General features: G+C 39.8%; 4 protein-coding genes and 1 long non-coding RNA gene across 7 annotated transcripts; 1 reads left to right on the forward strand and 4 right to left on the reverse strand.

Annotated features, from left to right (window-relative positions):
- Positions 1 to 256: 256 nt before the first annotated feature.
- LOC137951658 (U-box domain-containing protein 4-like) lies at positions 257 to 2,438 on the reverse strand. Its single transcript, XM_068798481.1, has 2 exons — positions 1,315 to 2,438; positions 257 to 603 (listed from the first exon to the last, which is right to left on the reverse strand). Exons 1-2 carry the CDS (start codon positions 2,296 to 2,298, stop codon positions 553 to 555), a joined length of 1,035 nt encoding a protein of 344 aa, XP_068654582.1. The 5' UTR covers positions 2,299 to 2,438; the 3' UTR covers positions 257 to 552.
- Positions 2,439 to 3,343: 905 nt separating this feature from the next.
- LOC137952010 (uncharacterized) lies at positions 3,344 to 9,511 on the reverse strand. Its single transcript, XM_068799050.1, has 4 exons — positions 9,316 to 9,511; positions 4,680 to 4,950; positions 4,175 to 4,232; positions 3,344 to 4,079 (listed from the first exon to the last, which is right to left on the reverse strand). The coding sequence occupies exons 1-4, from the start codon at positions 9,381 to 9,383 to the stop codon at positions 3,517 to 3,519; spliced, it is 960 nt and encodes a 319-aa protein (XP_068655151.1). The 5' UTR covers positions 9,384 to 9,511; the 3' UTR covers positions 3,344 to 3,516.
- A 596-nt stretch (positions 9,512 to 10,107) lies between these two features.
- On the forward strand, positions 10,108 to 16,323 carry LOC137951899 (mitochondrial outer membrane protein porin 2-like). Of its 3 annotated transcripts, XM_068798876.1 has the most exons (7): positions 10,108 to 10,300; positions 10,393 to 10,460; positions 13,352 to 13,462; positions 13,580 to 13,666; positions 13,793 to 14,004; positions 14,190 to 14,428; positions 15,355 to 16,323. In XM_068798876.1, exons 1-7 carry the CDS (start codon positions 10,252 to 10,254, stop codon positions 15,612 to 15,614), a joined length of 1,026 nt encoding a protein of 341 aa, XP_068654977.1. In that variant the 5' UTR covers positions 10,108 to 10,251; the 3' UTR covers positions 15,615 to 16,323. The 3 variants fall into 3 exon arrangements, with proteins under 3 accessions (XP_068654977.1, XP_068654979.1, XP_068654978.1); XM_068798878.1 differs by lacking the exon at positions 15,355 to 16,323 and having other exon boundaries at positions 14,190 to 15,256; XM_068798877.1 differs by lacking the exons at positions 10,108 to 10,300; positions 10,393 to 10,460 and adding an exon at positions 12,361 to 12,610.
- On the reverse strand, positions 15,168 to 16,179 carry LOC137951901 (uncharacterized). The gene is made up of 2 exons (XR_011112170.1): positions 15,706 to 16,179; positions 15,168 to 15,625 (listed from the first exon to the last, which is right to left on the reverse strand). It is a non-coding gene; the product is annotated as an uncharacterized lncRNA (long non-coding RNA).
- Positions 16,324 to 17,592: 1,269 nt separating the features above from the next.
- On the reverse strand, positions 17,593 to 18,764 carry LOC137952172 (F-box/kelch-repeat protein At5g43190-like). Its single transcript, XM_068799243.1, has one exon. It carries the CDS (start codon positions 18,762 to 18,764, stop codon positions 17,613 to 17,615), a length of 1,152 nt encoding a protein of 383 aa, XP_068655344.1. The 3' UTR covers positions 17,593 to 17,612.
- Between the last annotated feature and the right edge of the window lie 1,139 nt (positions 18,765 to 19,903).

The following is a 19,903-nucleotide window of genomic DNA, read 5'->3' on the forward strand; positions in this document are numbered from 1 at the left end:
AGCAAGCGCTTGGGGTAATTGGAATTTGATGCTCCAGTCCTCGTCCTTATATGAGGGAGGGCCCTCTGATTTTTCTCCTTTCAGGAAAAAAGAGACCATCCAGAGTGTTGGAGGTTTGTCAATCACTTTCTCCTGAATTGCATTGCGTTTACAGATTTTTATCCCGGTCTCCAAATGGAAATGCCAAAAGTGTCAGTAAAATATGGTAGAGCCACCGAGTCCACGTCAATGGAGTTATCCCCTGTTCTGGGTGGACTTCAGTAAAATATCCAGTCCCACTGAGCTTCATCACAGATCACATCTCAAAATTCGCTTTCATGTGGCAAATACCCGGTGACCAACAGATTTAGATAAACAAAAAAAAAAAAAAACTGGAACCGAAAGAAAGAGGCTGTTATCACCGGAATTTACAACAATCTCTTTTACATATTTACATTTCCTGCGCCCTCTCCCCCTCCGTTGATTTCTGCGCAAGTCTTTCTATTCTTTTTCTGTTTTTTTGTTTTTTGTTTTTTCCTCTATCTCGATTTGGGTATCCGACGGCAGGCATCCCTACATCGGCGCCTGTCTCGGCTGCCGTAGAAGCTTGATTAGTGCCTCCGCCTGAAAAACCCATCAAAAGAACAATCAAAACAGAGCCGTTTGGGGCAATGAAAGCGACAGATGTAGGCTAAAATGATAGTTTTTCAACTCGTAAGCAAAAGCAGGAAAGCCAAAAAGAATCTTTTCGTCATAATGCACCACGTGTCGGGTGGATATTATTCCAAAATGGGCCCAGTACTGTTGGGCGTGGACATTATTCCAACATGGGCCCAGCGCTGTTGGGTATAATTCCAGTTCTTACGTTACAAGCTTACATTGCAGTCTAGCACGAGATGTAAATAAAAATAAATTTGAAGAACAAAAAATAATATTTTAAAACTAGTGAAATTAAAATTTATGTGCCAAGAAAATGGATTAACAAGGGGTCAGTTCTCCTCTTTAACCATTTTGCGTTCTTGGCAAGAAATATAGAGCCATGAACATGCCCACAGAAAACACGTGTGGCCAAAGGTGGTGACAGCAGACATTTATTTCTATCGGGGGTCCACTGACAGTTTGTGATCGTACGAGTCTCAGGGAGGAAAATGGAGGCCCAGAGGAATACACGTCATTTCGGGACCCACAGGGAGGAACCTTTGCTTTTCCCAATTAAAAATTGATTTATATCCAAATTAACGGCTAAAACTGAAAACCACGAATGCCACCGGCAAACCGCAAAGCCACGACTGGAAACCGGGATTTCTAGATAATTTAGGGAAAAAAAATACTTGCCTTCTGCTTGGCACGTGTCGTGCCGGATTGGGAAAGGGCAACCAACGGCGGGATGGCGCCTTCTCTGGCGACCATGGTCCGGTAGGTAACGCTGTCCTCGCAGATCTGCAGCAGAATCGCGACGGCGATCTCCTTCTGTCGCTGGGACCCGACCTCCACGATTTCCACCAGTACCGGAATACCACCTTCCTCAACGAGAGAGGTTTTGCCCTCCGGTACAGGGACGAGGATGCTCACTACAGTCGCCGCCTTGTCCACCATTCCAGATCGAAAATCGGCCATCAGCTCCACTAGAGGCTTCATGATTTCTGCCTGAATCGCCCGGATTTTGTTCTCCCTGACGGAGCATATGGAGTAGAGCGCGGTGGAGGCATCTTTCTGCCCGCGGGATCCTCCGTTCTCGAGCAAATTCACGAGGCAGGAGATAGCACCGGACCGGCCGATCGCCATCTTGTGGTTCTCGACCAGCGAGAGGCGCAGCAACGCGCAGGCCGCGTTCTCCTTCGCGGTCGCCGTGCCAGTCCTTAACGCCTTCACCAAAGGCTTGATCGCGCCGGAGGCCGCGATGAGGTCCTTATTTTCGTCGCAGAGGGAGAGGTTCAAGATCGCTGTCACGCCGTACTCCTGCAGCTGCAAATCGGATGAAGAGATAAGCGAGATGAGAGGCCTGACGGCGCCGGATTGCGCAATCTTGATTCGGCTCTCCTGCTTGTTCTTCGCGAGGAGGCGGAGCTCCAGAGCCGCCTGCCTCTGCGACTCAATGGAGCAGGATTCGAGATCGGAGACAAGCCGCTGAATCAACTCATCTGAATTGTCAGACGTGCAGGAGAGAAGAAGACGGCGCGTCTGCGAGGAGGTATTACTGAACTCGCCGGATCGATCGCTGTTGCAGTCGCTGAAAGCCGATGACGAAGAGTCGCCGTTGCTGAGATCGGAGAAGTTTCGGCCCATGTAGCTATAACTCGCCGGAGCATCCATTCCCATGGCCAGAAGTGCCACCACGAATCGCGATTTCCTTCCGGGAAAGGGAGCGGGGAAGAGCGAAGTGGCGAAGGTTGTACTTGGCCTCCTCTGTTCGGGATTTAGAAGTTTTGGAAGCAGAGAGAGAGAGCGGGCGAGTAAAGTAAAGGAGGGTTGGGGTTCGAGACGGCACGTATGGAGTGGACCGGAGTCGCCGAGCCGGTTAGAAGACACGTGCTGGATGACCTTTCTTTATGACGCGTGCGGAGAAGCTTCCCTTTTCCACGTTTTTTACTGGTGATAAAATGGTGGACCCGCGTTGTCATCCAGTCCAAACACGTTATCTTTAATCTTCTCTCCGCGGAAAGCTAAAACCTTGTTCTGCAAGTAACGGTCCCGATATTTCGGAGACGAAAAAATCAAAACAGCGGCCGAAACGATGAGATGAGTAGACTGGCCCGACTCGCACACCCGTAGCGGGCTCGTCGGCTTCCTGGCCCAAGCTGGTTCCCACCAAATATATGCGGCCATGCCGAAAATGTGAATATAACTCGACAAACTAAGTCGTCTAATGTGGGTGGTTGGCGGGTGGCGATTCTTCTGCAACAGTTTGATGTCTCGCACTACTCATGAAAATAACCACAGTGGGTGCTACTGGAATTTTCATAGATTTGAACTCCGACTTGCCCATTCTAATCATGACAATCAAATTCCAGAAGAATGGAAAATCACAGACCAGATCCAGAACCTACTTCAAGCAACTTATGTACAACAATGGCCACTCCGTGATTATTAAACTACAGGAATGGTATACTATATGGGAAGAATTTGTTTGATTCTTTCGAAATTAAACCTCAGGAAGAACAGTAGAACACTATATCCGCTTGGTGCATCTCTTAGCAGGATCTAGGAAATTTGATTGAGGTAATCATGGATGAGGATGCGTTACTTGTAAGTCGATGAGAGGACTGGAGGCTGCGAAGTGAAATAAGAAAAAAAGAGAGATGAAGAAAGAGCCACCAGGGTGTAGCTGGGTTGAAGTTGGAAAATGGTGTACAAATCTTTGGAATTAAAGAACAAACGGAAGGCTGTATACCCATTGCTTATTAGAGTGGTAACTTGTAACATTGTTATTCAGTTATTCAAAGAAATCTCTTGCCACACTCTAGATAGGTTAGACCATGAACATACACAGTCCATCACCATGAAGATTACATGAAACCCATTACAATGACAGTTGCCTCACAAAGCTAATAAAGCTTCAACCTTTGCAATCTGATCCTCTTCATTCTTCGGAGGGGAGCTCCTGTTTGCCTCATCAAACAGATCGTGCTTCCATTTTTCCACCTGAAAACCTACCCTCTGATTTTGGTTTCTTTCACCATACCTCCCACTGAAGCGGTCTCTTCCCCTAAAGCCACCTCCATTGCCAAGCCTATCCCTTGATGCAAAGCCAACACTATTAGTATCTCGTCTTCGCAAAGGCCGGTCTACAGTTTTGACACGTCTATCGTCTGGTCTATCACCTTTGGCTTTGTCATTACCGATCTGGCCGTATTCACCTCTTTCCTCTCTCCTGGCCCCTGCATTTCCCTGTTCTGGCGGGTCCTTCTTCTCCCTAAATGCTAGTCGTTTTCTAGCACGGTGCACCTCAGCATCCAATTCAAAGAACCCATCATGGTGCCAAGCACTCTTGTCATTTGGCTGACCTCGAACTCTCTCATCCTTCTTATGTAAATCACGCTGACCCACTCTGTCTCCTCGGCCATCAGATCTCTCCTTCAGATCACTCCATCTTCCACGATCTGGAACTAAACAGATTAGAAGGCAAGTACTAAAGGAGCTAACCCAACGAATGAGTAAAAGAAATGCAAAATTACAGGAGAAACAAAAAATTCACCTGTGTCTCTACGTCCAAAGCTTTGACCACCTTGGCCAGCACTTCCACGTTCATCGTGCTGTACAAGACATGCATAGGTAGCCTAAGATTGTTATATACATTGAGGCACACTTGAATGGCACAGGTCCCACAACATCAGGTAAAGAAAGGGCTTTTAGTATCCGCTGAATAGAAAATTTTAAAACTCAACAAGAGCACTGGTGTCTAGAGAATAAATCATAGTGCATTCCTAGAAAGCAGTTCATAGTTCAGGTAGAATATAGGGGGAGTACACCCAACCCAGAAAATATCGATCTGTAAAATGGAAACCTTTGATCAATTAAATACAACATAAAGATTTAATAACTATACACACTAAAACGCTTGAAGGAGGACTAGTACAGTAGGAATGCAAAATAAGAAGGGACCATTTTATCAGGTACTAGAGACTATGGTAAAAGGTAAACCGAACAGAAGGATCCAAGAAACAAAGTGATTCAATTATTAGCTTACAAAGATACGAAACCTGATAATAAGATCGAGAATGAGTAACTTCAGTTAGATCTGAAGAATGTTTGTTGTCGCCAAGTGGTCCATTGGTCTTCAAATCCACTCCTTTTTCTGCAAAATCTCTCTCTACCTTAGATTCGATTGCCGCTGAAGGCTCTAGCAGCAAAGGATCTTGTAATTGCCTCTGATGCTTTTGGTCCTCACTTGTGGGATTTGTGATTTCCATATCATGATTGGTGGAAGATATTCTCTCAGTTGGTTTCCCATCTCTTCTTGGTCTCTTCGGGCTACCACAAAGGGATGGAATATATCAGGCTGGCTCATTCAGACTGTAGATTTCTATGCCACCACTACTATCACAATATAATTCATTTTAATCACTCTAAAGCAAAATCACTCTAATTAGAACAGTTAACTAAAAGCAACTTATAAGTAGGGTGTTCATGCTAGGCACTAATACAAAAAAAGCTCAAACTAATTTTTCATCATCTTGCAATTTGACTGAATACAAAATTCAAAACACCAATGTTAAGAGTCATACTTTCACAAAAGAAAAAAATGTTTACATCTCAGAAACTTTTAAAACTCCTTTTTATTCTTTTTCTTTTAGATGGCAGTTTTTCAACTTTTCAGAATCACAGAGAAAGTTGCATGAAAGTTTTTCAGTCTCAGGAAACTTGAAAGTGTTGTATCTCACTTACACCGTCCCTCACAAAATTTGACTTGATGCTTCTATTTCTCACATAACAATAACAGCCCTTTCATTTCTCATCGGCCATAATTATTTCCTACAAAGCTCCAAGAGAAGTCCCCAAGGAGAAAAGACAAACACATTAGAATGACCAAGGGCTTAATAAAAAATAGCTCAGACAGCTACACTATAAGTAGCTCTGATGAGCTTAGCCTACAGGAAGAAGGCACCAGTGATGTCTGATGCTTTATGCCTCCAACAAAGCAGCACAGATTGGCCACCCAGCACCTGCTCCAAACTATAATTGATCTTCTGCAGATTTGATACCTTAGATTTTTATTAATGACAAGATGTGATACTTGAGTTATATTCTGGAATCATACAATAGATACTTCTGTTTCCCAAATGAAATGTGTCAATTCAAATTTTTTGAAGACAGAGAGTTGGCTGATCCACAATTTGAAAGAAATGGCATTTCTTCCAAGATTATATATAATTTTTTTGCCAACAGGTTCCAGGATGTAACTTTAGTTATCAAAAAGAGTAGATACATGCAGCCATAGCCTCCATAGAGTTTCTTAATTTCGTCTCTTTTTATTCTTAGAAGTTTCACAATCTAGTCTGTTTCTCCTGCACCTCCCCATACCCAAGTTGGCGTGTACGATTGTGTCGGCTTGCCTTGGGTACATCCCATGGCTGATTTGGCAGGAGAGAAACAATAGACGTTTCAACTCTAAACTTCTCTCTATTGAGGCCATCACGGAAATAATTGTGGGTCAGATCTCAGCTTGGCTTCACACCAAGAAGGACTTCGGCTCTTTTAGTGGCTCCTCTCTGCGGACCAACTGATGATGTATTGTCCATATGCAGGGAAGCCGGAGGCCTCCTGCATGCATTGCATGGTCCCCCCTACCCATGGAGTCTTCAAACTGAATTTCGATGGTAGCGCGGCGGGCAGTCCGGGACTTGCCGGCTTTGGGGGAGTGATCATGGATGCCCTGGGTAACATCCTCTTCTCATACGCAGGGCCAATGGGAATTTCTAACTCCACAATTGTAGAGCTCCGGGCCTTATATCATGGTTTAGCCACTTTCAGAGACCATCACCACGGCCCCCTCATTGTTGAAGAAGCTATAAAAATTCCTCACCAAGACCTGGACATGTATCTTCTCTTGTAGGATGACAACTAATAAAATTATCTAAGTTTTATTCATTTCATTACAACTCATCTTGCATGCTTTTGAAAACCCTTTCTAACATCGGTTAAGAATATAATGCAAAAATATCTTAACTTGTTCTTCGATAGTCAATAGTTGTACGTGTAAACTTAGCTCTATTGTTTCCCAATGATTCCTGCAACTATAATGAAGAAGATGAAACAACCTTATATAATCATACATGGTGTACCTTGTAATTTATAGTTATTTTCAGCCTTCAATCATACATGGTTGTATAAGGGTATTTTAGTCCCTTTAAAATCTTTTAAATCAATATAAATAAAGAACGAGAGAAGGCTCGACCCTCTCAAGGAGAACTCTTTCTCTCTTTGGTTGCCCTAGCTTTCTCCTCTTTCCGCTCGTCCACTTCTTCTTCTAGTTTCCTCTAACTTTCTTCTGCTCTTCTTCCTTTTTCCTCTTCTCTACTACAAGCTCAATTCCTCAAATTTTCTTCTACTCTTCTTCCTTTTTCCTCTTCTCCACTACAACCTCACTAAAATCATGAAACCTAGAATCTAACATGGTATCAAAGCAGATGTTCTAGGGTTTCAAATAAGCTGCTTTAAAAAAAAGAAGGGATGTCAACCTTGAAAGAAGGGGCTGCATGGAAGCCAACAAGCAGCAATTTTTATTTTTTATTTTTGCAAATCTTAGCTAGCTAAGTTCCAGCAAAATTTCTTTGGTATTTCTTAGAAAAATATTCAGTTTTTGAGTTCAGAATTCAAGACACTCACTCAGTCCTTGTTATGTATTGTTTTTTCATGCCAAACAAGGATTAGAGATGAGAAAATCCAAAATTTTAATCCATTCTCATCTCTATATTACAAGTTGTTTTTTTTTTTTGAGTTTGTTTGGAAACTCTCTTTCTTGCTTAATTCATGCTTATTGAATCTCTTTATAAATCTGAGTTTATGTTGCTTGAAAGTCTAATTTAGGGTGTTCCCATATTCTATACTTGAGTTTAAACCCTTGTAAAGAGATTTTTGATTTTCGTATTGTTGATAGGAAAATTCAATGGCCAAAATTAGGACCTCAATCAATAGTTCAAATCATCGACATCTATCAACGGTCGAGATTGGAAAAGCCTGATCGCCAATTGATCAATGGTCAAAGACAAACTACCCCAGCCACCCTATAAATAAAAGGTATTCTTTAGGGGAGAACTTTGAGACATACCCTTTGGAAGAAGTTTGGGGGAGAATTGCTGGATAAACTTCTCCAAATTTCAAGTGCGTCGAAACTCTGCTTGTGAGCAAAGAAAAACTCGAATCATGCTCCTCATGCCCTGAATCTCAATTAGCCTGAAGCTCCATCAGATTCACAACAACAAGCAATCTTCTTTTAAGGTATTTTGTCAATATCCTTGGAGGTCTCAAAGGTCTCTCTAATTATCTTTCATGGTCTCAGTCATCAAACTTTTTTTATTCCAAGAGATCTTGCTGGACACCTGACAAAACCACCTCCATCTACCAATGAAGAAGACACCTCCTACCAAAAGTGATGAGGAGGATACACTAGTGATAAGCTGGTTAATCAATAGTATTGAAGAGTCTATTGCTAATAATGTTATTCATCTAGTCACAACTTCAGATGTTTGAAAAACTTGTCCTGAATTATATTTTTCTCTTGACAATCTTCAAAAGCTCTATGATGTTTTCCAGGAGATGTACATACCTAAGCAAGGCGACTACTTCAATGAATGCTTTGCTCCGCTTAGGGGACTTCTACAAGAAAGAAAACTCAGCCCTATTCTACAGACTCTTTAATACAAGAAAAACAAAGAGAAACACTTGTTTTAGTCATCTATCTCGCAACTTTGAAGCAAATTCACAGGTTCTTAGCACCACAGCTAAACCTTCTTTTGATAATATTTGTTTTGACATTCTTAGAATTCCAAAAAAAAAAAAAAAAAATCGCAGCATGGACAATCCAAAAGTTCTTCCATGCTTTCCCAAGGGAGGGGGAGTAGCAGAAATGGGGAGGATGAGGTGGCCGTGGCAGAGATCATGGTAGTGATGAATCAGTTCCCTTCAAATCATGCACGTAGTTGTGGTCTATCTAACCATGTAGAAGAAAAATGCTGGAAGATACATGGAAGACAAAAATTTCCATTCTTATTGCTAAGTTTGTATCTTATTTCTTACAGAAAACCGGTTTAATTAAAAAAAAAAAGATGTCCCTGATTTCATTTCCAAGGTCAGCCACCTCGGAGGTAATTTTGCATCCAGTGAGGGGGCGACCAGAAAGAGAAAGAGCTTCTATCCACGTAACCGCAGTAAATTGTTTTTAGTGTCAGTACACAGCAACTTCCGTTTCCCAAAAAAAAGGATAAAAAAGTAGAAACCCTGACGTATGCAATCTTTGCCGACCTCAAGAATCATGATGCAGCTACAGGAGTCTGTTAAGAAGTTTGATTTCATAGTGAATTTGAACCCTTCAACTAGGTTCCATATAAACCCAATTTTGACCAAGAACCTGAAACCTCAATGAAAGAAGCCACAAACACCACGAAAAGGAATAACATATATCAATGCCTCCATGAGCTTAATCCACATCAGTGTATCATATGACCTGCATTATTAAAGCGAATGCAGTATGACCTCACAATACTCATTTGGCAAGACCTAAAAGAAAGAAGAAACAGCCAAATTCTTCGCAGGGAAAAAAATTACTACGACGATAGTTAAAACGATAAAAAGAACAAGTAGCAGGCCGTGAAGGACAGAGTCCGGGGTTGGGCAAACCTGGGATCCTTTTCGGTCTTCGGATGCGAGCGCTTGCTGTGAGAATCGCGGCCTTCTCGATGAGACATTGGCAGCCCCTCTCACGAATTTCCTCAGTGATAGACAGGAAAAAGGGTGGAAGGGCAGGAATTAGGGCACGCCCAAGGATCCTCCAATTCGCGTGAGTGACAGGCGGGTCATACCATACCGTCTGGGTCACGGCCGGGTTTGCCGTCCATATGTCATTTTATTCGTGTGCTTTTAAAGGTGTCATGGCCTATGTGCCACTTCCTTTGTATTTACGTGACAATCTCTAACAATGTTCAATTTGTGAGGGAAAAAAATTGATGTCAATTTATTGTATGACTAGGTCACTCGTGACATTGTGCATTCAATACGGAGGAAAAAAATCCATAACTATTTGATTGAATTGTTGAAGAGCAGGTATAAAAAAAATCTTACTTGATCTTCACAACAAGAGGTTTCATAAAACCAAAATTAATACAGTAGAGTCTAAGAAGAGTTTCATAGAAAGATGCCTCACAAAAGAGTCTCAATTGAAATGAATTTTAATTATATTAGTCTTCTATTTATATTAAATCGTTTAATTATTCTAAGACATAAATCTTTTGGTGTTTGATTTGGGTGTAACTAAGACAAAAGTTGTTTAATTGTAATCAGATTTTACTTGTTTGCTCTGTTATAGACAGATGTTAGTATAAAAATATGGTATTTTTTTTAAGAAATATAAAGAAGAAATGTACTCTTCCTATTTCCTGGGCACCAGGTAGCACCAGGTAGCATCGACCTCCTCCCACTCTTACACCTGTTTCATCTTTTTCTTTTCTTTCAATTTTCAGTCTTTCAGAAAGCCCTAGTTGCTCTCTGAAACCCTCTCGGGCTTCCACGAGAATATCTGTCTCCATTTCTCCATTTCTCACCCCTATTTCCTTAACCATGGGCAAGGGTCCATGCCTCTTCACCGATATTGGCAAAAAGGCCAGAGGTTGAATCTCCTCTTTTCGTCAATGACACTTATTATTCTGCTCTTCTAGTTTTCATGTGCTCTTCATTAATCTCCTGTCATTGTTTTTTCAGATCTCTTGACCAAGGACTATAGCTACGACCAGAAGTTCACCGTTTCCACCAACAGCAATGTCGGAGTGGTAAAATTCATGATGCTCTCTGCGTTAACGTACTTGTTCATTTACTTTTTTGTCTTCTCCCCCGCATTCTCCGCTGCTTGATTTTGCAGCTATATGCAGCTATTTTTGCTTGGGAATCTTTCGTTTATGCTCATTGACTTTTATTGGTTGATACTGAATTGATGCAGGTGTTTTGTTGATTGCTTCTTCTTTTTTTTTCGACGCCTGAGATTTGTCCTGACTTTCATCTATTGAATTTTTCTGGTCGTTTAGCCTGTGTTCGTTATTTAATTCTGGGAAATACATGAAATGGAATTACTCAGCATATTATTGCCGTTCAAACATTTGTTTAAATTTGTGAGAGTATGCATTCACTGTGATCATAGGTGAACCATTAAGAACTCTCCAAGACAAAAGGTTGATGACACTTGTATCGTGATACCACATTCAGTATCTGTGATCTTCTCGAGAGCTGTTTGCAATATAAATTCCTGACTTCAATAGGATTTTTCTTATTGTTACACTTTGGTTAGAGCAAAGTAGATATTCCTTGAAAGTGTTTCATAATGTTTTCGTTTTTATTTTGTCAATCTGTTACTTTTTTTTTGGAGGTGATGGATTTGGGGTAGCTTCCTGAGAATACAATGGGTGGCATGTATCACTAGTCATCTTTGGTGTGATGGAAATGTCCTATATGGAACTGTCCTTGACTCTTTGTTGAAGAGTATGGTCATTGTGTTTATTAAGAGCCCTATGTGTGATGTAGTAGTTCCTGTAGACTTGTTGTGTATGTACCTTTCAAGTCCATGTGTCCATGCTTTGAACAAGATTTGTGTTTTTAAATGATTATATGTTCTTAATGGGTTGAAGAAATATGTTGGGATGGCTTTTATTTCGTTTTTGTCATTAACAGTGTATGATGCATTGTCTCTTTCTCTCTTTCAAGTGCAGCATGCACACACACACACACACACACACACACTTACAGAGCATATAATAAACTAGAACTGTAAAATTAGGCTATTCATTTGGTTGTATTGTCTATTTGTGGCAATAGTTTTCAGTCTTTGGGCTGTATTTTGTCCAGATTATATGGTCCATCCAAATGCCATGCAAAACTCTCCGACTTAATAACTCTATGGTGGCAGACATAATTAATAAATAAATAGCAGTTGACATTCAACTGTTAATATTGTATGTTGAGCTATCTGAATATTTGCACTCTATGCTCAGTTGGAGTATTTGATTAAATGTGAAATGGAGTTAGGATCTGGCTGATGAGTGTTTATGTGTTAGTGCTCCATTATCAGATGTTTTTGCAGTATGATTTTGTAAATATGTACATTTTGCCATTTTAACACTTTTAATCAGATTATGTGGGATGATACCTGTTAGTTTCCTGGCTGGTTATAGCATGTTTACGACTTTCAGTGGAAGTGATAGATCTCTGATTTCTGCAATTTAGACCTTCTCCTGTCATCTTGATGTAAAATTTTAGGAAAGATCTTCAAAGCATCAAATGTATTTTATGTTCATCATTTATTGTAGAATTTAACTTTTTTATGACCTTTTCAAAATATTTCCAGTGGAATGATGATTCTAGCCCATGTATGATCCTACCTGATCAGGTGCCAGTGGTACATTTTCAATTGGAAAACTGCATGGTTTAAAACTCTTGAGAGAGCTAGTAACCTAGTTTACCTTGACAGGAATTTGAAGAAACCCTTTCTTGCAGATTTCTTCTCTCAGTTTCTGACATCTGGATTGTTGTTCACTCAGCTTGAGAGACCTAAGTGGTGGGGTCTATGGAGTAATATGGTCTTGACAAATATGACTAAGAGGAGGCAATCGAGACCCAGTTTTTCCTGGAATAAAAACGCTAAGACTGATTTTCTCAAAGAAAAAAAGCACTAGGACGTGAGAGAAGCCCTCACGTGTGTGAAGCCATGAAAGTGTGATCCGTGTATTCCAGTCAACCACTAATCCAGCTTCCTCATACTTGCTGTGAAACACATGGCTGTTCACCATGGGGTAACAGCAAACATGGTGCACCATATTTGATATGGGCCAGAAGCTGCATCTGGTGATGATTTCAGCATGTGGCTGGGAAACATAAATGTTGAAAAGTTCAGTGAATGCAGAACAGAACTTGGAAGAGTATGGGCAGCGAGGTAAAAGATAATCCACTCTTTCATCCACAAAGACAGAAAAAAGAGTCTGTTACATTGGTTCCCGTTTTGGATAGGTGGTCATAAGTGAGAATTCTGCTCCTGATTAAATAGGCTGTTTTTATTAATATGGCAAAGCAATGGGTCATGTAGATAACATGTGGCCGTTAACTACATCTCTAAGGTGTGAAGATATTGAATTTGTTTTCTGCTAAAAAAGGTGTTGTTGTTTTTGTACTTTGACCTGCCTTAAGGTCCCATTTGGTTGGAGATAAAGTCAGTGAAAAGAAAAGAATTTACTTTTTCAATGGATCAAGAGAAAGGTAATTTTCATTTTGTTCAGCCTAACACAGTTTATCTGTTCATGAATTGTTTTCTAATGAAAGGAGGTACGCATCTCTGGTTACCAGAGCTGGCTTTTGTCACAAAGAGACCAGTGCACTTAACGAAGCATAAGTTAATAGCCTCATAAATTGTCCTTCTTTTTCCAGGACAAAGAATAGATGAGTATGGCTTGAAAAGGGTTCTATTGAATTTTTCGATATTGTGAAGTATTTGTGTGATGTTTCCAATATAGATATTTGTTACTCTGTAGGATATCTCAACTTGGACTTTTTGGGTCAGTCTGATCATCATCTTATTAATTTGTGCATGGCACTTTTTGGTCAATAAGTTATCCTTGTGTTTTAAATGTGCATAATCATTTGCTAACACACAATTGTTGACCTCTTTCTCATTTTTCAGGTCCTCACTTCTGCTGTGATAAAGAAGGGTGGATTATCAACAGGTGATGTCACTGCTGCATACAAGTACCACAACACTAACATTGATGTCAAAGTTGATACAGAATCGAAAGTGTGTTATAAATTTTTCACTTTTTGGAGTCGAAACAGATTTGATATTTTTAATTTCTATAGAAGAGGTAGAATAGGAAAAACTTTCTGAGCAACTTCCCGTTTGCTCCTTTTGCAGATTTTGACTACTCTCACTTTCTCTGATGTTCTGCCGTCTACAAAATTCATTGCTAGCTTGAGGCTGCCTGATTATACTTCTGGCAAGGTACTTTGGTGCATAATCGTGTAGCATACAATGATCTACTTCAATATGACAGCAGCCTATGGTAGGTGGTATTAGTCCTGATTGTTGCTATTCATAAACTTTTCTTTTAAACCTTTTCTTTCACAGGTTGAGGTGCAGTATTTCCGTGACATAGCAGCAGCAACAGTAGCTACTACTCTGAACAATCAGTCTCCAGTGGTTGACCTTTCTTTGACTCTTGGTACTCCGAGTTTTTCAGCTGGTGGAGAGGCAGCTTTTGACTCTACTGCTAGTTCTTTCACAAAATATAATGCTGGGATTAGTGTCAAAATGCCTGATTCAACTACAGATATTGTGCTGTATGTTCTCTTTCCAACTTCACCATTGACTGTTTTATTTGTGAGGCAAAGTCAAGGTTTACCTTTATTGGGTTATATTCTAGTAATATAAGTGCTATATCTGTCTGAAGGCTGTGTTGACCATACTCAGAAGTGATGTTTGTGTTCCTTTTGGTTGAGCATTTTACTATTCCCTCATCACTCAGGGCTGAGAAAGCAGACATGCTAAAATTGTCATTCGTGCATGACTTGGGTGAGGAAAAGAAGAGTGCAATCGTGGCAGAATTCACCCGGAGATTCTCTACAAATGAGAACACAATCACAGTGGGAGGATGCCATGCCCTAGAGTCTTTTACTACCGTGAAGGGAAGGCTTAATAATCATGGACAGTTAGGAGCCCTCCTCCAGCATGAGGTGAAACCAAATTCCATCCTCACCATCTCAGGTGAGTTTGATACCCTGGCCCTGGATAAAAAACCCAGGTTTGGCTTGGCCCTTGCTCTCAAGTCTTGAACTCGTTTCTTTTTCATGGTTTAAATGGAACCAGAGATTGGCATACCTCGTTATTTTTATTTTTTCTTCTGCCCTTGGGTTTCATACAAGGCAATAAAATGGCCACAGATAAATTTTTGCCTAAAGCTCTGCAGTTCTGTGGATGGTTGATTTAGGGCATTGATAACCCTTCTCCTACTTTCTGTGATTTTCGCTCACTTTTTTGTGGTAGGATAGTATCTTGTTTGGGTATGTACAACATTTAAAAGAAATCTGATGGACAGCGGCCGAGAGTATTATTATGGCACTGATGATGTTTTAGAAGAAAAAAACACTAATAACACTTTTGCTCGTAATACTCATGATCTTGGCCAATTAGACAAGTGTACTGTCAAACATTATATCATATAACTTGAATTGAAGTTAATGAAGCTTGTTAGTTTTTTAATTCCTAAAAGTAAATTATAGTGAAAGGAAGCAGCCTCCTTACAGCTAAAGCGAGGGGAGCATTTTTTATACTTTCTTAGAAAGGAGAGGAAGAGGGAGAGAATATGAATACTCCACAAAACAGAGTTGTGAGAAAGGGAAAGAGGCCAGATTTTCCTTCTTTTTGTCGACTAACCAAAGGCTAATCTCTGTTTTTATTTTGTTCTTTCTCTATTTCGAAGTGAATGAATGGTTATTTGCCGTGGTTTTCATTGAAGAATGAAGTATTTATATATAGAGTTTAAAACAAAGACTAAAAGATTACAACTCTTCAGAGTTTGAGTTTTTGGTCTAGTACTTGTATTTTGATCCTTATGTCTATCTCCGAATTTTCCAACTTCCACAGGTGCTATAGTCCAATTTTTCAGCATCTGAAATATCTTTCCTCTGTAGGTATATGGGACTCAGGTAAGAATTGGTCACCTGGAGGCTGGAGGGGCATCTTGGATTTCTGTTGTTCGTCATGTGGAAGTGATCAGGAATCAAATTTGATTTATTCGCTCGCTTTAAACCTTCTGCCCCACTTAACCAGAAGTTCTTCTATGTCAGCATCCATTCGAGTCCCTTTGCCTCCCCAGACCAGCATGTGGGCAAGGTCCCCCATTGACGAACCATCGACTTCATGGACGGCCTTGAATCCCATCCTCGCGTAAAATCGCACCAGCTAATACCAATTTCCTATCAGATTTTTTTTTCACAGAAACAGAATAAGAATGAAATACGGAGAAGAGAGAAAAAGAAGACCTTGGAGTGGTAGACATTGGTGTCATTGATGGCCAGAAGTTCTGCTTTCCTGCATCCGGAATCCAACCCGTGCCGAATCGCGACGGCTCCGACGAATAAACCGAGTCCAAAGATCGATCTGTCCATACCCAAACTCTCTTTTGTCATTCTAATGGAGTCCAAATGTAGAATTCTTCCTCCAAGCCAGACCCTTATCAGACCTTCAGCACGTCCGAGCTCCTGTTTCGTTTCCAAGCTTTTCGCACTAATTCTGAAAAAGGGTCCCAAGGTATGGAGCTGCAGGTGGAGGTTTTGTGCTTTTGAGGACTCCATTATTTCGGCCATGTTGGGGATGAAGCTCTGTTTGTCATTCGCGGAGATGGGTTCTGAAGCTAAAATCTTGGAAAATGGGATGCGCAGGAGAGCCATTTTTTCATTTCCTGTTGCGAGGATCTGAGACTGTAAAGACAACAAAACCAGCAGATAAGAGGAAAGGGAAAGCGACACTGGTGTGGCCACGGCAAGTTTTAAAGGCGAAGATATTTGTGTAATCGAGACTCGCCCATGATTAAAGTGGGTGAATCAGGATTCTTGTTTAATTATCATATTTTTTTTATTAATGAAAGTAATATTTTTTAATTTTGTGGATATATATTATAAATTTATATTACGTAAAAAATTATCTTATATTATTAATAAAATATTATATTTATTATATTTATTACTATATTAAATTAGTAATTTAAGAGTGGTAGTTAAAATATTGATAAAGTATTTGATAAAGTATTTTTGTTTAATTATTTTATTTTTTTATTAATTAAACTAATGATTTTTAATTTTGTGGAAATATATTATTAATTTATATTACATAAAAATATATCTTATGTTATTAATAAAATAATTTATTTATTTATATATGATATTTGTTATTTTTAATTTTTAATTTTTTATAATGAATTAGTAATCTAAAACAATGCCAATTTTGATTCTCTCATAGTTTTACTATAGTTTTATGCATAAAATACTCTAATAGATTTATTTAATTAATTAATATATAAAAATAAGATCCAAAAAATAAATTAACTTTATATTTAATTAAAAATATAAAAAAATAATTAAATAAATTTAAATTTTATAATATCCAAATGTTTAATCAAATTATTTCTTTTTAATATCTAAAATCTCACTCTTAAAGTAATAATTAAATACAATATTAAAAATAATAAATTTATGTAAATAAAAAAGAGGGTATTTTATTATTAAAAAAGTTAATTTTATAAGATAGTTTTATTTAAATAAATAAATTTAAATATATTTTAATTTTAAAATAATAAAAAATAAAATAATTTAAGATTGTTGATTTAATTAAATATATAAAAATAAAATGATTAAAAAAATCCTTACTTTTATAATATCCAAAAGTTAATCTAATTGTTACTTTACAATATCTAAATTCTTACTCTTAAAATAGTCATTAAATATAATATTAAAAATAAAAAATTTATATAAATAAAAAGGGGTGTTCTATGATATAAAATTACTTAAATAGATTTAAAATTTATTTATTTAATTAATTATATAAAAATAAAATGATCAAACAAATACTAACAGGGCCTTAGGGGTCTAGTAACGGATTCAAAGTTCAATTGGTCCGTCCATCCCCATTCTCATCTTCAAATCTCTCTTCGTGCGCCTTATTCTATTACATAGATCTCTTTCTTTCTGTTTTATAAACATGTTTCCAGTTTACCAAAAGAAAAGATCGGCAAGCGGAAACTAGACGAATCAGCACATTTGAATTTGAAAGATTCATCTTAAAACATATCAGACTCATTAATCGCTTTCTTCATCATTCTTGACGGCAACAAACTGGTGATAATTAAAGCAATCGAGAACTGAAGAAAAAAAAAAATTCACGGAACTTCGACTTACACAGACGCGTACAGGTTGGGAACGAAGGAGAACCATTTGAAGCCGCAACCGGACTTCTCCGGCAGCGATGGGCACCTCTGTAGCCAATGCCAAGTTCTTCTCGCCAACTTGCAAACCAGAACCTCCGGCCAGGTGGAGCAACAGAGGCCGATCAAACTATCCTGCGACAGCCGGCCTTCGTGCCAGAAGCAATAAACGTGGTCGTAGTTATGATAAGAGACTGATAAAAACTTCCTACGCATGAGCTCTGGCAGAGCCTCTAACAGAATCCACTCCCTCCCGTTTTCCCGCAATTCCCAAACATTCAAGCTCCTAGAAATCCCATCTCTCCCGATTCCCCCAATCAGGTACAGCTTCCCTGTAGTTTCCTCTCCCCTGCTCACCAATCGAATGAAAGTAAGATCCGGCGGCAGCTCGGCTATTGGTTTCTCCCATTTTCCTGTCAGGAGATCAAAACCCACCACGGAGAACGGCTCCCTCATCGTGAAGTAAAGACACCCATTTGAGAAAACGCCTTCTTGGTGAGAATTATGCCGCAAAAAGGAACCATACCCCTCGAATTTTCTCCACTTAAGGTCTCTTGAATCATACACAAAAACGAAGCACGACAAGTTGGAAGATTCGGAGATTAAGCAGAGTTTGAACCCAGAAGGGCATGAATTCGTGGAAATCAGCGTCACCGAGATACAGGAGTACAAAGGGAAGTCGATAACTTTGCAGGATCTGGTAAGAATATTGGCGACAAGGAACGACCCAGAAGCTGAAAAACAGAGGAGACCGTTGGAGGATGAGATCAAATTCAGGAGCCCGCAAGTCACTGGAACGGGAAAGGGGAGTTCAAGCTTGCGCCACCGACCCACTATAGGCTCGTAGAGAGAGTAACTGTGAAGAGGGAATTGTGGGTGAGAGAGGAGAAGATAGGAGGAGCGAAATGGCGCCCTGGATTCGAGAAGAGAGAGAAACGACGGGGAGGAGAGCAAAGAGTTGAAGTGCTTGCAAGTCGATCGGAGGCCAATAAGAATCCTAAGAGGAAGCAGCGCCAAGATGAGCTCAAGAAGATGCTGGGGCAGATGGCACCAGATTCCAGGCTCCATCACCGGAGACGTTCTGGCCAGAGCGAAGAACCGAGATGTCGCGGGTGCCATCATCTTCTTCCCCGATTCTCTGATTCCAAAGCTCTCAAGGCGCCAATGCAGAAAAAAAAAAAAAAGGCGCTTGGTAAGCGGTTAGGAAGACGGATTGGGCAAGTCTCTACGACAGTCAATTCGGGTAAGAGTTGTGATGGGATGGATGAGCATGGCAATGAATCCCTGACGAAGTGGGAAATCATCTCTGAAACAAGATTAAAGAAAGAAAAAACATATTTGAGGATCCAAAACATGGTTTCCACTTGCATTAAACAAATATAAACAGATCCCATTTTGATCCCAATATCCGAGCCTCCGAGCCCCCCTCTAATGGTAAGATTGTAAACAAGATAATGATTTATTCTTATAATATATCTAAATAGATATCTTTTTTATAAAATAAAAAATAATGAATATTATAGATAAATAAATATATTCTTAAGCTATGTACGATTATTTACCAGAAAATATTTTTAGGGTCTCCTCACTCCTGCTTCCCGCCGGGGCCGTGGCAGAAGAAAGGGTTTCTGTAGTTCTGCTAGAGTCTTGAAAATTCGACGGAATGCTCCTTGAGGGCATGAAAACCGGCATCGGCATATGAAATTCGTTAGGGGGTAGTAGCTGGATAGTCGTGATAGTCTTCGGTGCTCTTCGGTGATTTTCCGGTTGGAGTATTACCCCAGGTATCCAATCCGGAGACGACAGAGAAAAATCGGAAATCGGGCCGAGAGCAAGAAGGAAATGGGAGAGTAAAAGAGAAGAGGGTCGAGAACAACAGCGAACGGGAGCCGAGAAGCGAGGGAAAGTGGATGAACCAGGATTTCGGTAGTAATCCTGATTCACCTATTTTACTCATAAACGGGTTCAAATAAATAAACTGGTTTACCTACTTGAACTCGGCTCCGGGTACAACCCCAATAATTCCTCCCCTATACTGATTGTAGTAGTGCTTTCAATTTTACTTGTGGTACCACACACACCCCCCATTGACTCAGGCAACTTCAAGAACACAACCAGGTTAAAAGTGGTTTTGTCATAATATCTGCAACTTATTCTTGTGTGACTCAATGCTTCAGCTCAACAACTCCATCTTTGGTCAAATCACGCAAGAAATGAAACCTTATATCAATGTGTTTGCTGCGTCCATGCATGACTGGGTT

This window comes from Aristolochia californica, unplaced genomic scaffold (genome assembly GCF_029961685.1).
Source record: "Aristolochia californica isolate CCGP_79_NKW_82.1479 unplaced genomic scaffold, dmAriCali1.0.hap1 SCAF_15, whole genome shotgun sequence".
Taxonomy (NCBI): Eukaryota; Viridiplantae; Streptophyta; class Magnoliopsida; order Piperales; family Aristolochiaceae; genus Aristolochia; species Aristolochia californica.